The 16,426-nt window shown below is 36.0% G+C and overlaps 1 protein-coding gene across 1 annotated transcript; it reads right to left on the reverse strand.

Annotated features, from left to right (window-relative positions):
* Positions 1-487: 487 nt before the first annotated feature.
* On the reverse strand, positions 488-15,971 carry LOC137387697 (uncharacterized). The gene is made up of 4 exons (XM_068074185.1): positions 15,869-15,971; positions 6,179-6,526; positions 5,381-5,467; positions 488-1,752 (listed from the first exon to the last, which is right to left on the reverse strand). Exons 1-4 carry the CDS (start codon positions 15,915-15,917, stop codon positions 887-889), a joined length of 1,350 nt encoding a protein of 449 aa, XP_067930286.1. The 5' UTR covers positions 15,918-15,971; the 3' UTR covers positions 488-886.
* Between the last annotated feature and the right edge of the window lie 455 nt (positions 15,972-16,426).

A 16,426-nucleotide genomic window follows, 5' to 3' on the forward strand; every position in this document is an offset into this window, starting at 1 on the left:
AGGCGTGGCCTGTTTGTTTGGAATCGAGTGAGCTCCCGTATACGCTTCTGTTGGTCGCGAGACTCTGCGAAACTATACGACACTGCTGCGACCAACAGAAGCATACGACACTGGGAATACCATGATGAATTTAAGGAACATTGAGAATACCATGATGGAGCATTGGGAATACCACGAAAAATTTGAAGAGTATTGAGAACACCATGATGAATTCACCGAGCATGGGGAATAAATACCATGATGAATTTAAAGAGTAATGAGACGCCATGGATGGATTTAAAGGATAATGGGACACCATGATGAATTCTAAACGCATTAGTCAATATAAATATCTGCAAGCACTGAGAATAGCAGCCTGAAACTTTGACAATTAACCATGAGGTGACAAATCCCATTAGAAGTAATGAAAATCAACTATAAACATTTCTCAATAGAAAACTTTTATTTTCAATATTCTGTATTTATGACATACAAAATTATAGGTGAGAATAAAAAAGATATACATTACAAAACATGCTACTCTTGGTGTAAAATAATATAGAGAATATATGAGATGCTATAATTCAGGTAATGTCTGAAACTAAAATAATAAGGAAGGAACTCTAATTAGCTACATGTAAGAAGTCGCAAAGCCAATGCTCCAATAGAATATCATAAAAGATTTACTGCACCGAGTAAAATAGAGGCAATGGTATGATAAATTTTTGTCACACCTAAATGCTAATGTTTTAGTAAAAGATAGCTAACGGATATGTCATGCTTTGACATAATAGAGAGAAGCTTTGTAAAACAAAATACCAAACTTTTTGAATTAAAAATACAATTTGCCGCTAAGCCGCAGCTGGCAAAAGAAATAAAAAAAGCAAATGTAACAACAACTACACGGCTAAAAGTGGCTGTACCGAGGATTGATGGCAGGAAGGCCCCGAGATGACCAAGTAGACTTAGGGCTATTCCTACCTGAGCCCACTTTTTCTATGTTTTGAGGGGGATTGGTTTGACCAGAAAGATACACCCGTGTAGGAGAACCCGAGCGATGACTCCCACAAGGATCTGGTATAGTGGCTAATGTTGAACTGAGCTGAGACGGGCAAGAAAGAAGATCGTTGAAGATATTCGGATTGCCTTTTGATAATGCAGAGACAATAGGAGGCATGAGACAAGGACTGAAAGGTCGGATTCGTGTGAAATTATTCAAACATGGCACGTCGACGTCTTGTTGAACATCTGCCTGATTGGTAATGACATCTTCTTGATCAGTAACAGCAGATTTAGTAGTAGGAACTGAGCAATGTGTGCCTGACGGTGAACGTTGAGGAATAAGTGCTCTGGGTATCACAGGCGTACCTCGTTCGTGGATGGGCATCTTGGCCATGCACTGCCGAATGTACCCACTGTCATCTTTGCTTTGGATGAGTGCCAAGATTTTCTCACGAGCTAATTTTACATCAGAAGGATGGCCGCAGATCTCGAAAATGGGTTCTCGATATCGACATGGAGTTTTGATATATGTACATGTAGCATCGGCTATTTCACGCACACGAGAACCTTTGGGTCCAATTACAAATCCCACAGCATGAGTTGGTACGCTAACATTCTCAATAATACAGTGTTCTTCAGTTGACAAATCTGGAGGATCATCGACTTGTTGTTCACCCTTCACGTTTCTGCCTCTCAACTCACGAATTTTGCTGACTCTCTCATTTGAGGCAAGTATTTCAAATTTGGCTTGTTCCACACCTTCACGTCGACCTGCATACAAAAACATCACCTTAATACCAGAGCATAACAATTCTGATGAAGAGTAAAGAGAAGTGCAAGTTTGAAGTCCTACAGGTGTTTAATATGCCAATAACCTTTCATCAGAATCAATTTATAGGGTGTTTCTGGAGTTCTTACACAATGGGGCACATGTGAGACATTTTAATGAGAGAGTTACTTTATACAATATCTGTTTCCTACTTGTCTTTTCTAAAGATTATCAAAATTATTATCCGCTAGTTTGTAGTTGCAGTTGCGCCTTTTCCTCAATACAGCTGACTGGTGTTTGAGGATATTGGTTTTAGATTGCTATTGCTACACCACATGAGAACTGTATATATACGCTGTATTTCCTGTTAACTCATTCGCACCGGGCGCGAGTTAACTCGCATATTTATAGCGTTGCTAGGCTTACAACGCAAGTTAACTCGCGTTTGAAATTTAACAACTCCTTGCATTGTTATTTTTAAATTATAAAAGAAAATTTTTGATTAATTAGAAAGAAAAATTTCTGGCTAATCAGACAAACTTTTAATCAGAACTTCTGGCTAATCAGAAATTTTTGTTTAATTAGAAAGAAAAATTTCTGGCTAATCAGACAAACTTTAAAGCATGCCTTAAAGGTTTACTTGCAACAAAATTCACATTACAGTTATTTATATGAAAAGATTCACCATGTCTTACTCTGTTGTAGGTGCAAAATGTGTGGAAAGGTGATTACAAGCTCATAAAAGCTAAAAAATGAACAGAAAACCGCAGCCCCACGAGACCGCCGTAGTTTGGATTCTCTTTCCAAAACGGCTCAAATGTGATGTAGTTGTGAGAGATGGTTTCTGTTTACACTTTCATGCAATCTTATTTGTTGAAATATTTTCACAAAAATACTTCACACATTCAATAAAACCATGTCTATTGTTCTTACGGGTCAGTTTTATCGTCATCGTAATGCTGTCACTTTTAGCAGTGATATCTTATAACTTACCGTGAAAGTTCATTAAACATTTTAGCCTTAGCTTGAAGGAGTACATATCATTGTCTGATAATCATGACGAGCCTGTTGGTCACCTGTGATAGTCGAAAAGTGCTGCAAAAATTGTTTGCGAAGTATTGGGTCACATGATCAGATTACGACTTGCCAATTAGACCAGCCCAAAACAAAACTGTAAAGTAGCGAGCATCTATATCTGATACGGGGTATTCGGTAAAACCCGAAGTGTTTGTCACAAACTAGTACTACGATAAGTTTTATATTGAGCTTTTTATTGGCCTTTCAATTTACGTGAGAACATACGTGACAAGACGGTAACCAAATTTCGTGGTTACGTCATCGAAATAAAGAGATTCTAATCTACGGCGGCTTTTTGTTTTTGAGCTTTTAAGAGCTTGTAATCACATTTCAACATATTTGGCACTTACAACACAACAGAGCAAGACATGGTGAATCTTTTGATAGAATCATATTGATTCTTAGAGCTGTCTATGAAATCTGAAAAGTCAAGAACAGAGTTATCGAACATAATTTTATTATTTGAAACATTTTCATTTGAGTTATATTGGCATATAGATTTGCTATGCTTTTGTTTGAAGGATGATACTCGAGAAGAAAAGTTCAAAATTAGAGTTTCATGACTAATTGCATATATACATGCATGTATAAATAATATTCATAACTATGTATTGTATGTAATAAATAAGTAATTTTAGTCAAACTTTGTATATTTTACAAATTTATGGTGCAAATCTATCTTTGTTTCAGCAAATAACAATTTTTTCAAAATCTGAAACTACCTTCTTTGAGGCACGGATCTACATAAAAGGGATACAAGGTGTCTATATGAATGTAATATTATTTGAAAGAGGAGACTTGGCTGGTTCCTGTGAAATTTGAATGAATAAATTATCTCAAGTCTGTCTCCAGTAGTAGTAATTTGAATTACGGCAACTTTCTGAAAGAGCGGTATTTGGGGCTAATCGCCTAGAAATTAGTCAGGTGTGAATGAGTTCACCAGATAAATTGGAATAGCACATTTCTACTTCATCGAGTTAACTGAGAAGAAGAAATCAACATATTATATAGCTGACATACACCTTTAAAACACTTGTTAATAAAATAAGATTTGTGGGAGTGTGGAGCAGGCTATGGTCTTAGTGATGACAGCCAACATATAGTCTGTTTCTTATTCAGTATCACTCGGTTTCATGTAGCCGGCATACAATGCTTTCAAGAAGATGTGTGCACCTCAATGGTACTAGGTTTGATTACCCCAAAACAATCAAAGCAAACAGCAAAACTTACGACGAACCCGCTACAATTTACATGTCTGATTTTTTTCCGAAATTCTTGTGTATTTGTTTCGCACAACCCAACATTGACATTTGCTGAACCTGTATATCACTGTACGTACCTACACTAACTATTTTTTGTGAATATTTGTTTTGCAGATGCAGCCTTTAAAATCTGTTTGGTCTACAAACATTTCATTAATGGGTTAATTATTACAATTTTTTAAGCAAAAAGCAAAACATCTCATCTGCAGGAGCAACTCATAGAAAAAGAAACGGCCACAATATAAGACAATAAATAAAATAATTGTTATGAGTTGCTCCCCCTTGTCAAAAGGGATCACGCACAACCGCATCAAAGTTTGGAAATACTATTGGAGTTGATAATAAATTAAAGATTTGCCAGAGTTTGCTAAGTATAATATTTTTTTGTAAAATCGACAAAGCATAGAAAGTTGTACAAAGCTTTTAAAAATACGAGGTAGAAATAGACTGGATTGTTGAATAAAATGTTTTTATGATTGTGACAACGACCGACGCATGACAAATTAAACCATTCCATGTTTAGCAAGAACACAAGTGTTTCAACCGGTGCTGTGACTCCTACTTTTTACTACCGGGAAAATGCTATTCAGCAGTAGGAACATTTGCAACTCGTGTATATACATTGTCTGAATGTATATAGACGAGTTGCAACTGAACAACGTGTCTGAACAACTCGTCTATATACATTCAGACACGAGTTTTTGAGATTAAAAGATGACCAAAGTTGAAAAGATGAGCAAGTCCATTGAATATGATTAGTGAGATTTGTTGGCATATTTTAAAACAAGACTGCTTGAAAGATATGTGTATCGTGATATGTGTATCGTGATATGTGTATCGTGATATGTGTACCGTCAATACAGTCAATATTTCCAATGGATTGTATTTTACATATAACAAGACCTTCTTGATATAAAGTGACCTTCTTGATTTGCAGAGTACAGAATGTCACATTTAAGCATCATAGAGCACATAAGCAACTCTGAGAATTCATATACGCAGCCAACTAGCGAAATATTTATATACTAACAAGCATTTCAGTTTTAACCCTTATCCGAATCATTTAGAAATATAATTTGAATATCTGGTGCTAGTAAAAGTTCAATGACATTTAATCATCTAATGCAGGTTTTTCCCGGCAAGATAAAATTAAGTGGGTAACAAAGTTCAGCAAACCATTTTAATATTTCCGCACGAGATTGCAAAACTATTTCTTGTAAACTTGGTGAGCAGGGCACTGCGGGGCATAATTTCATCACTAAGTCACTTGAACAATGGTAAAATGATATACCTGATATGATGAAGACCGGATCTTGACCTCTTGCTGGAGTTTTGATCCAAGTGTTAGTGCCCGCTCGGATCCTTTTAATCTTCACTCCTGAAAATTAAGAGAAAACTTGTTTCCATGTTGAGATGGCACGAATTTCAGCACTTGTTATTGATATTATGCGATATGAAAAGGTAACAAGCGCGTGTAGGCTGATGTTTGCGTGTCTACCTGCTGTCTACCTACCGCTGTCTACCTACAAATCAGTTCACTCTATTTTATAATCCATGATGAAACTTTCGAAAAACTCAAGACCGTTTAAATAGACTAATTAGGAAAATGACAAGTATTCAAAGCAAACTAGTTTCTGGAAATTTATGAACTAAACTGAGAATTTTACTAAATTGATGTGATAAAACTTGCTTTGTGATTGTTTTCAAAGATTTGCATACAAAAGGTGTAAATGATGAGATTTGTTGATTGCTTGTATATTTGGAAGTGCGATTATTAGCCATTAACAGATGAGAGTGAAATGGTAAAATAACATTTGAAGCACCTAAAGGTAAATAATCCTCACCCAGAACCTATGATACCTACCGTAGCCTTGCTCGCCGATGTGCAACTGATAAAATGATATACGTATGCCATATATCAAGCTAGGCCTTTTCATGGAAGCCACTCAGAAGTAGAATAAGAAATTTAGTTGCTTGACATTTACCGCTAATAATTACAATATTTTAATCTAGAAATGTATAAAAAGTTTTCAAAAAGTTTTAAATAAACAGTTTATAAAACAAATTGTCTGTAAAACTTCCCACTTACCCTGTTTACCAACAATCTCTGCAACATGAAATGAGCTATTTACTCGAACATTCTCAGTGGTGTTTGAGCCCGCAGCTGCTGATGAATTGTTACCAATGAACGAATCGCTTTGGATATTACTCCATTGCGAACTTGTGCTTGCATCAACGTTTAGCAGGTCAGCTGGCTGCGGGGAATCTGTGTTGACCAGGCAATCATCAAAGAATTTGCTAGCATCAGTACATCCGACCTCCATTGTTGCATCGCTTGCAACTCTATCATGTTCCCCAGAACATAGAAATTGCATAGGGGATGAATCATGTACATACCCCGTCATCGGCAGACTTTTCGGTCTTATACACACTGTTTCTAGAAGGAAAGCCAATTTATAACAATTAGTAAACTGAATCACTCCTTGAAAATAGAAAGTCTTTCAAATTACGAGCGCATCTGAAAAACATTAGTTTATTAAAAATTACAATGAGAATGCACTTCTTTAGGCTTAGTTCACTACTGCAATATGGTGATCAGAAAAAATCAAGGTTTTTATGGAAACACACTTATTAGCTAGCAAATAAAACAATATGGAAAGTTATTATTAGTCTACATCACTACATGTTAAAAGTGTTTCAAGTAGGATGTATTATAGCATTACGTCAGGTTCTGGTGATATTTTTAAAGCTGAAAATCGCTGTAACAAACACATAAAATTTAATGTTACTTCAGACTGCTCACACTGCAAACCCCGCCAAACATGATGCGCCTCTTGATTGACTGGTACAATCTCAAAAAGAATCATAGTAAAATGCCTTAATCTAATAGGCAGCAAGAGTCTGACAAAAATGAACGAGAGAGGGTCATGGCAACACTATGTATATCGGTCCCTATGACATGTAGTTAATATTTGTCTGACTCAAAGCTCTAACAATGAATTGTGGGTCAGAAAAAATGACTAGCATATAGGCACTCAGAGCTGAATAACATAAAATATCTTTAGAAAGCTGAAATGATCGCAATTTTTATTTGAGAATATAAAGTGTGAAAGTATAAAATAACATGATAAAAAACAGCCCCTTGAATTTTGTTACCCCTTTTTGCAAAAGCACTGTTGAGTAACAAAATTGTGACTCCAAATTGAGTCACAATTTTGAAAAACTATAAAAAATATAAACATTTTAAGCAGGAAGCTCAGTGAAAGCATAAAAAATCGTCTCATTTTTCATCAGATTGCAAATGACTGCCAAAATGAGTGAGTCACAAATGATAGAAAGTAATACATTTGGAAGAAAAGCTACCAGTGATAGTAAATTTATACAAGAAAGGTTTCTACAAAGCGGTAGTGTACTAAAATTGAAACAAATTTGGTAATTTTTTAGTTCGAGGTATAGGTATTACATTATGCCCTGAACGACACCAAGAACATTTTGGCTGCCCTCCTGAGTGATTTAAAGTGCATTGGCGGGAATCATGAAAAATATTAAAATACAGCTATTTAAAATCTGCTTTAAAGGCTAAATTTATGCAAGGAATTAAAGATCTTACAAGTCAGTCTTTACTATTTTAAAAAGGCAAAAATTTCTTTGTCAGAATTTCCAGCTAGTGTTGTAACATGTACCGTACAGGATGAAAATATCCGATGGATATAAAAATTCGCGATTTCGCGAACAGTCAACTCCGCGAATTATTAAATTCCGTGAATAATTAGTTCTATTTTTTATCACAAGGGAGAATAACTACTGCATCAAATTGAAAACTAGTCGCTTGGCTAGTTTTTAATATAACTACTAAACGTAGGTGAGTTCCAAAACATTTTTAAAATCATTGCCTAGGCTTTGAGCTAACACCATTGCCAATGCATCACATTTATTTACAAAATTATTCAAGGTTGTCACAAGATAGGCAGAATGGCGTCATAGAGAAAATAGCCACTAGGCAGAAGTACTAAACGTAGCCGAGTTCCAAAACTTCTTTAAAATCATCACAGGGCTTCGAGTTTTATTGCCATTGCAGCAAACGTTACAAAATTATTCAAGGTTTTTACAAGTAGTTCGGCATGGCTTCATCATTGCAAAAAAGCTCTCCTAGTCTTTTTACATTGAAAGCAACTCCATCAATCTCGAATACCGAAGTTGAGGACGATCATGATTCTGATCTGGACATTATGGTATGTATTTGATGTGCAGTGCAGATACGTTTTTCCATTATTAACTGCATTAGTTAATTCTTTTGTTTAAAAACTGATCGCTTTCATTAAATACTTCAGCTATTGTTTTTGTACTTCCTTGACACTTGTTAAGATTTTCTTATTTTTTGTGTTTACTGCAGATTGAGAATAAAACAACCTACTCCGATTACGAAAACTAGAGACAAGTAGTAATATTCATCAAGGCAGGAATATTGGCAGAGAAGCAACCAGTCAACCTAGACCCCTTCATTGACAACAACTCCTTGATATCGCTGCAGCAAACATGATTAAATTATATATTTTATTTCATGTATAGATATATTATAATTTATTACAAACTTGAGTGTACAAATAAAATTTTACAAACGATGAATGGAGTAAATATAAACAGTTTAGTCTATATGGCGGTTGTCTAGAGCAATAAAATTAAACTGATACTCTTGATAAGTGAATACTAGCGTGTAATGGCGCTCTCTGACTAGTTATTTCGGTAATAGCAGCTCTACATCGCTGTCACTGTCTTGGGTAGATGTTAAAGGCGATTCTCTTGCGACTACACGGCTGGTAAGGAAGTTATCATCAGAACTCTCCTCGTAGCTTACTATTGCAAAGTTCTGCCGGCTGGCCAAAGATTTGTGCTCGTAAAGGCGTTTTTGCTCTTTTTTTAAAAATCAGATATATTCTCCTCGTAAGTAGCTGCAGTCACTTCTATCTGAATTTCCAGACTTCCCTGAATGATTCGTGATCTTCTAAAAATGACATACACCACTCTTGCAATCATTGTTCTTCCGTGTATGATGAAAAATTTCTCTCTCACACTAAAACAAATAATGAATTGGTAGGGATGGAAAACATGAATATTGCATTTTACCGAATAACCAAAGTAAGATTCAACTAATTTAGTAAATGTGAAAAACTCATTACTTACCACAAATTGTTGGTTCATCAAAGGCCTCCAAATCTGTGAATATTCGTGAAAACCTCTGAACGCAACAAAGAATTTATAGCTTAGTACGATCCACCCGTAGTTGTAAGCTAAATAAAAAACGAAACGCGCAATGCGCGCAGCCGCGCATGCGTAAGGTTAACTCTATTGCTAGACGTAATATAGTTAACTTTTCCTAGAGAGTGGCAGTTTTCAGCCGCGAATAAATTCATCCGCGAATATGCATGAAAAGACAATTTTCGCGAAATATAACTCCGCGAATAAATTCATCCTGTACGGTATTTGTCCTTCAGTGATGCATAAAGCCAGAGCATATTTCAAAAAGAACTATAATAGCAATGATAAGCAACAAACTCATCTGATTTTTTCTTCAAACTTTTACATTTTGTCTGACAGCAATTAATTTGTGTAAACTTTTGCTTCGTATTACGTAAACAATTCCATATAACATGAAGTGTCAAAACGGTGTAAGGTTTCAAATTTGATTTGAAGAACAAGAATCTTAGAGCCTTGAAAATGTCATTTTCCTTTTTGCCGCACTTGGGAGAGAAAACGACGCCTAGCGGTATTGCTAGTATATATATTAGTACCCTGAAGTTCTAATGTGGCAATAAAGTGCAGAAAATAAGTAGCTTCTATACAAAAACTAGCTGTGCTACCCAGCGTTGCCTGGATATTAAAAATCAGCTTATAAACAAAAAGAGATAGAGTTGCCTGCCACTTACTATTAGCCTGTCACATTGCCAATGGATAATTTGAGTAAGCTTACTAATAAGAGCTACAGTTTCTCATGACATTACGGCATAACTTTGTTTCATGACCAAAAGCGGTAGCCTATTCGTTCCCATATAGCAACACTAGCTGCATTACCCGCCTACAGTAACAGATTCACGGGCAGCATAAGGTTTATTGAGAGTCGGCTTTCATACTGTAAAACAACGCCAAATATGCAGTTACATCTCCCTCTCTCCATCTCTCCATCTCTCCCTCTTTCCCCTCTCCCTCTCTCTCTCCCTCCCTCTTTCTCTCCCCCCCTCTCCTCCTCGCTCTCCCTCTCTCTCCCCTTCTCTCCCTCCCTCTCTCTCTCTCTCCCTTTCCCTCTTCCCTCTCTCCTCCTCGCTCTCTCCCTCTCTCCCTTTCTCCCCCCTCTCCCTCCCTCTCTCTCTCTCTCTCCCTTAGTTCAACGCAACACTTGCGGATAGACAACATTTTTGGTTTTTCTGTCGGGCGTATGAAGAAACAGTTTTCGGCGTGTGCCTACTTTTGAGCAGGCGACGTATAGCTGGTCATGGCTGATGCAGGGTGACAGTAAGTCGATAGCAGCTGCTCTCTTTCTTTTCACAATAGCGTATCGCAACCCTCGGAGTACTCGTGAAAGTTCTGTAATAGTAAGTTACAGTAGGCCTACTCGTAGCTGGAAAAAAATTAGTAACTCGGCTGCTGAAGGAAATGAACATGACCCACTATCACGAACAGCGGCAAATCCAACGTTATTAAGTAGTGGAGATGTGGCAATTCATATACAATACAACATCGTATAAGAAACACTTACCTTTTTGATGTGGAAATTTAGTAGGTGAGAAATGCATTTTTCCAGTGGCTCCAAGAAACAAACGTTTACGTGACCTTCTCGGTACACGTTGGCAGTAAATATTAATTGCATGTAAATAACTACTCGTTAATTTATTTTATTTAATAAATAGTACATTTGTATAGCTGTATAGACACCTTTGTATAGGCCGCAGAACTCAGGAAGGCGCTTTTTAACACGGCAGAAAATTTGCTGTTTAAAAAGCGTGCTAACCGGGGATTTCGGTTAATGCGCCCGAGCGGTGAAAGAAAACAACAGAATCGCCACACCTTTATATAAGCCGCTTGGCTCAAATCGTCAGAGAAAAGTAGCGGCTAATATTCCATATTACGAAATTACGATATTTAGTATTCATATTAGTTCGGTTGGCTTCGTTCGACCGAATGGAAAAAGAAAGACCGCTCTATAATTTATTTACTGTTACTACACATATTAATTCAGTTCGCTTCGTACGACCGAAATTCGTACGACGATAAAAGGAAAGACCGCTCAATAAGGCGGACGCTCAATCAAACAGACAGACAACGATTGCCGTTTATATAGTAGATAGAGAACAGCGTTTTTCTAGTGGTTGCAAGAAACAAATGTTCACATGACCTTCCCGGTACACGTTGGCAATAAATATTAATTAGATGTAATTTACTACTCATTAATTTATTTAAAGAGTAGTAAATTTTATTTAATTCACTACTAATATTTACTACTAATTTAATTTTACTACTTACTCATATTAATTAAGTTTGCTTCGTACGATCGAATTGAAAAAAAAGACCGCCATATAATTTATTTATACTGCTCATATTTGGGAGTTATCGGTGACTCAATATATCGAGAAGACAACTCATACTATTAGCATATCAGTATTTATCGTCCATCCCTACGATGAATAGTAGGTTTCGTATTATAATAGAGGCGTGTACTAACCGGAGATTCCCATTAATGCGCCCTAGCGGTAAAAAAAACCACAGAATAGACACGCCCTTATATAAAAGTAGCGGCTAATAGTCCGAAAAGTACGGTACTCTATAAAGCGGACAGATAGACAGACAGACAACGATTGCCGTTTATATAGTAGATTTATCACCAAATGAATTCATCAAGCTTGTGTGGCTGAACTGGTAAGGCGTTGGACTGGTGAACTGAAAGGTCAGAGTTTAAATCTTCTGCACATCGGATCATTTATTCTGAGATTATTAATAAATATAACCAGAATGACACACATATCAACTTGAGAAGTATATGCAGGATAACTCGAATTTCACAAGATGGAGTGAAAGTGTTGGAATTATCAGCACAAGTCCATGTATTTATTAATAAATACATGTACATATATACAAACTATATACAATGTAAAAGGTTTCTAATGTAAATTTAAAAAAAAAATTTATGAGAAAGTATAGAGACTTTTCCATCACTTGAGATTGGTTGGTTTGTTTTAGGTAATGTGACTGTCAGACTGTTTTTAGATTAAAATTGGCAAAACTTGATCGCTGTTGAAAAGCTCAGAAAAGACATATTTTTTGGAGCATTTTAACCAAGATCAATTTTGCCAATATTTCTTCAAGTTTATCTGAAGGCTACCTCGATTTTCCTTGCCTTGGAAGGGCCATTACTAAGTGGATGTTTGGTAAAACTTGATTTTATACAAACCTTTAAAACAAAAAAGTCATTTACAATAATCTTTTGCCGATGATAGAAATAACAACGCCTAAGAACTACTAAGACTTTGAGGTTTATCTCTATGGATTGGAATAAAGTAATATTCTAAAGCGATAACAACCGTCTCGGTAGCAGTTGGGAAAAACTGTTCGAGTTAACAAAGTTGAGATCGAATTATCTAAAGCAATTTATCATTGCGTGGGAACGAACCAAATAAATCCATTCGAGTTAACCATGTGTTCGAGCTATCCGAGGGCAAGTTAACTGAGTTGGACTGTATATAGACATACCAAAGGTGTTAGTGTCGGGGTCTCATCGGAAGCAATGTGTTATCCTAACATTTAACCCTGGCTTCAGACGGATGTACATATAGACACCGATTTTATTATAGTAAAAATATATTTTTCTTCTATTTTATTTTAGACATACCTCTCTTTTTTTGCTGTATAGCAAAAAGTGAGAAATTCTATTTTTATTTTTATCAAAGGTGTGCGATTCCATTACCTGAACGTAAAAATAACATAATCATGTGAACAAAACCACTTTCACATTATTACGGTATTATTGGTTTGTATTGAACTCATTACTTTGGATCACTCTCACTAAATCAAGTGAAAGTGATCCGAAGAAATGAGCTATGTTGTCAATACAAACCAATAATAACAAAATTACTGTACAGTCAGTAAATTAAAAAAAGTTTTGTTTATTTGAAGAGTTGATATGTGATTTTGGAAAGGATTAGACGATTTACATGTGATTTGCTTTCAGTATATTCCTGTAACATGTAACAATTCCTATAATGCAAATGTTTTCTGAATACATTATTTACGTTGTAGGATCGTCTACTGTATATGCAATCAGTGGTGGATCAACAGCAACCAAAATTAAATGTAAACTGTCCCCTATGGCTGAGAATAATAGCAGCACAACATTTTTTTCATTTGGTGTTAGTGAACACTTTTGAGCTCGTAGCATTCACATGACTATCCCGAGTACAAAAATGCCTCTTCCTTGCAAGACAACTGTAAACAAGAGTGATGCTCTAATCGTTTTTGTGACAAAGAAGCGACTAATTACTATCAAATCTTTAGATGTTTGCTGATGATGCTCACAGATAGCCCAATCATGCAAATTGTCTAGATCTCATGTTAAGAAGTAATCTGAGATGAGAAATCCTTTCAAACTTCAATGGTAATAGCATCTAGAAGAACTCTATATAGAAATTGAAAAGCATCTAAAGAAGTCAGTGAAATATTTCTAGAAATGCTTAGTAAGTTTAATGTCCACAATTGGAAATGTAACATCTTGTAAGCATATACAAAGAAAACTGTTTTGACATGTTTAGAAGAAAACTGTTTTATCATTATTTGCCTAGCTTTGCAAGAAACAAAACTTTATATAACTGAAGAAAAGAATTTAAAGAAATTTTCCAAGAAACTTAAATTGAAAATACAAGTACAGTGATACATGGATAACTCGCCCTCGGATATAGCGAACACATGGTTAACTCGAATGGATTTGCTTGGTCCGTTCCCACGCAATGATAAATGGCTCTATATAACTCGAACTCAACACTGTTAATTCGAACTGTTTTTTGCCCAACGGCTACCGAAACGGTTGCTATCGCTTTAGAAAATCACTTTATTCCCAGCCATAAAGGTAAACCTCAACTTTTCGTAATTCATAAGCGTCGTTATTACCTCCATCGGCAAATTTTAGTCAACGACTTTTCTAAAGGTTTGGTGAAATTTGATTTATACTGCTATACGATGAATAGCACGGGCTAGCCGAGTCACGCGCGCAATGATTTTCGCCACACACATGCAAAACAAAAACAGCATGATGTTTTTGTTTTGTATTTGCGTGGCGAAAATTCTTGAGTGCGTGACCCGGCTAGCCTGTGATGAATAGTTTTCCGACGTTGATTCCGTGTTGAATCAACGTCGGAATGTTGAATGTTTAAAACGTCTTAAAAATTGTTGTGATTAAACGTATACGTTGTCTTAGCTCAAAAAACTATTCATCGTTTGACCTAAACACAGAATACGTGTGTACATTCAATAAGTATCCATTCAAAAAGCGTGAGTGATATACAATGTACCGTAAAACCTCGTAAAACTTTTAATTGAACTGCCTCGGAGTGTTGCTCTTAACGAATCCCAGGTAAAGTAAGGTAATCTTTGCATAAACTTCAAGAAAAATCGGCACAATTGATCGTGGGTAAAACGCTCAAAAGAAAAAGATGTCTTTTCTTTTGAGCATTTCAGCAACAATCAAGTTTTGCCAATGTCAATCTAAAAAACGTCCTGGCAATAACATCACCGCAAACAACAAACCAATCTCAAGTGATAGAAAAATCTCTATACTTTTTGATAAAAACGTTTTAAACTTTACATTAGAAGCATTTAATTTGAAACAAGCCATTTGTGCTTTTGATTTATATTATAGTTTGTATATGTACATGTATCTACTAATAAATAAGTAAATACATGGATTTGTGACAGTGCTCTGATAACTTGAACGCTCTGATAATTCGAACACCTTTGCGCGGTCCCTTGAAGTTTGAGTTATCCGAGTTTCACTGTATATGCACGACCGCATGTATTAACGCAAACAAATCGGTTATAAAGGGCAAATATACACGTCGACCCGATTTTCTTTTTTTTTTCGTTATGGCTTATAAGTGTTTATTCCAAATGTTACGACTCCAATTATGCGTAGTAGCATAGCTTCATCTACAAAAAGATTCGTTTGGTATAGGCGCAAAAATAAATAATTTATTACTCTTTACCTTTTTTCACGTTATTCTATCCAAGTTGTTGGAGGCGCGTTTCAGATAAATTCCAGTAGGCCTATAAATTTTTTTAGGTCAGTTTTCAAAAGCTAGATTCATATTTATCATTTATTAAGAACAGTACTAGCAAACTCAGTCTGTTTTGTGTAGAAGCATAGCACGCCACTGCACATTTTTTAGTTTGGAGAATTTTTAGACATACATGGTTTTAGTTTGGCTGATTTCTTCGAGTTATCGGATAATTATTGATGTAAAGCTATTGTGATAAAGACTGCTGTTTGTTGGCACTGCTGTGGGCTGGCCTACACACTGAGCCCTATGTTAATGAAGTTGTTTGGTCAATTCATAATTTCATCGTGTGACTTTGTTCGAGCAGGATTGGTGCCTTCCTGCTGAGTACTTTCATTAGTGGATGCGGTCGGTATTGTAAAATCCGTAAATACATATTTGACAATACCAACCGCATAAAATCCGTAAATACATAGATAAGTACAAAAGCCATACACTGTTTTCATCAGTACAACTTGTTGTGATACCTGGGTGATGCAAAGCTGGAGAAGAGCCGACAGAGTAGTCGGAATCCATGTGTTAATTTCACACGAGCTGTAAATGTATCGACAAAAACCACGTGGAATGAGTTCCCTAAGAGGCAGGTTCGGAGGGGTTTTCTGCAGCTGGTCATGTGATCATCCATAAAACTATTAGGGGTACATGTAATAGACAGCAATAGAATCATTGTTCTATGGATTGACAAAAGAGTTTGCGAAAACAGCAATCTTTCTCATGCTTCACTCTGGATTGGCTGATTCATTCACTTCAGCATATATGTAGGCGATAATGAACATACGTCCGGTGATCAATTATCAGAAACTGTTTTATAGCTCGCGCGTAGTGGAGACAAAATAAAGAAGACAACTCCGAATAAAAATTGCACGCCGTTTTTATACATGAATTTATTTCTATACATGTGCTGCTCTATGATGAGGGCAACAAACTTGCTGACGCTGTGTTGCAGACTTGCAGTAAATGTTCTATGCACAAGGATTCAATGAATCAAAATCCCATTATTTAGATAATTGAAGTGTACCCTGTAT

This window comes from Watersipora subatra, chromosome 2 (assembly GCF_963576615.1).
Source record: "Watersipora subatra chromosome 2, tzWatSuba1.1, whole genome shotgun sequence".
Classification (NCBI taxonomy): Eukaryota; Metazoa; Bryozoa; class Gymnolaemata; order Cheilostomatida; family Watersiporidae; genus Watersipora; species Watersipora subatra.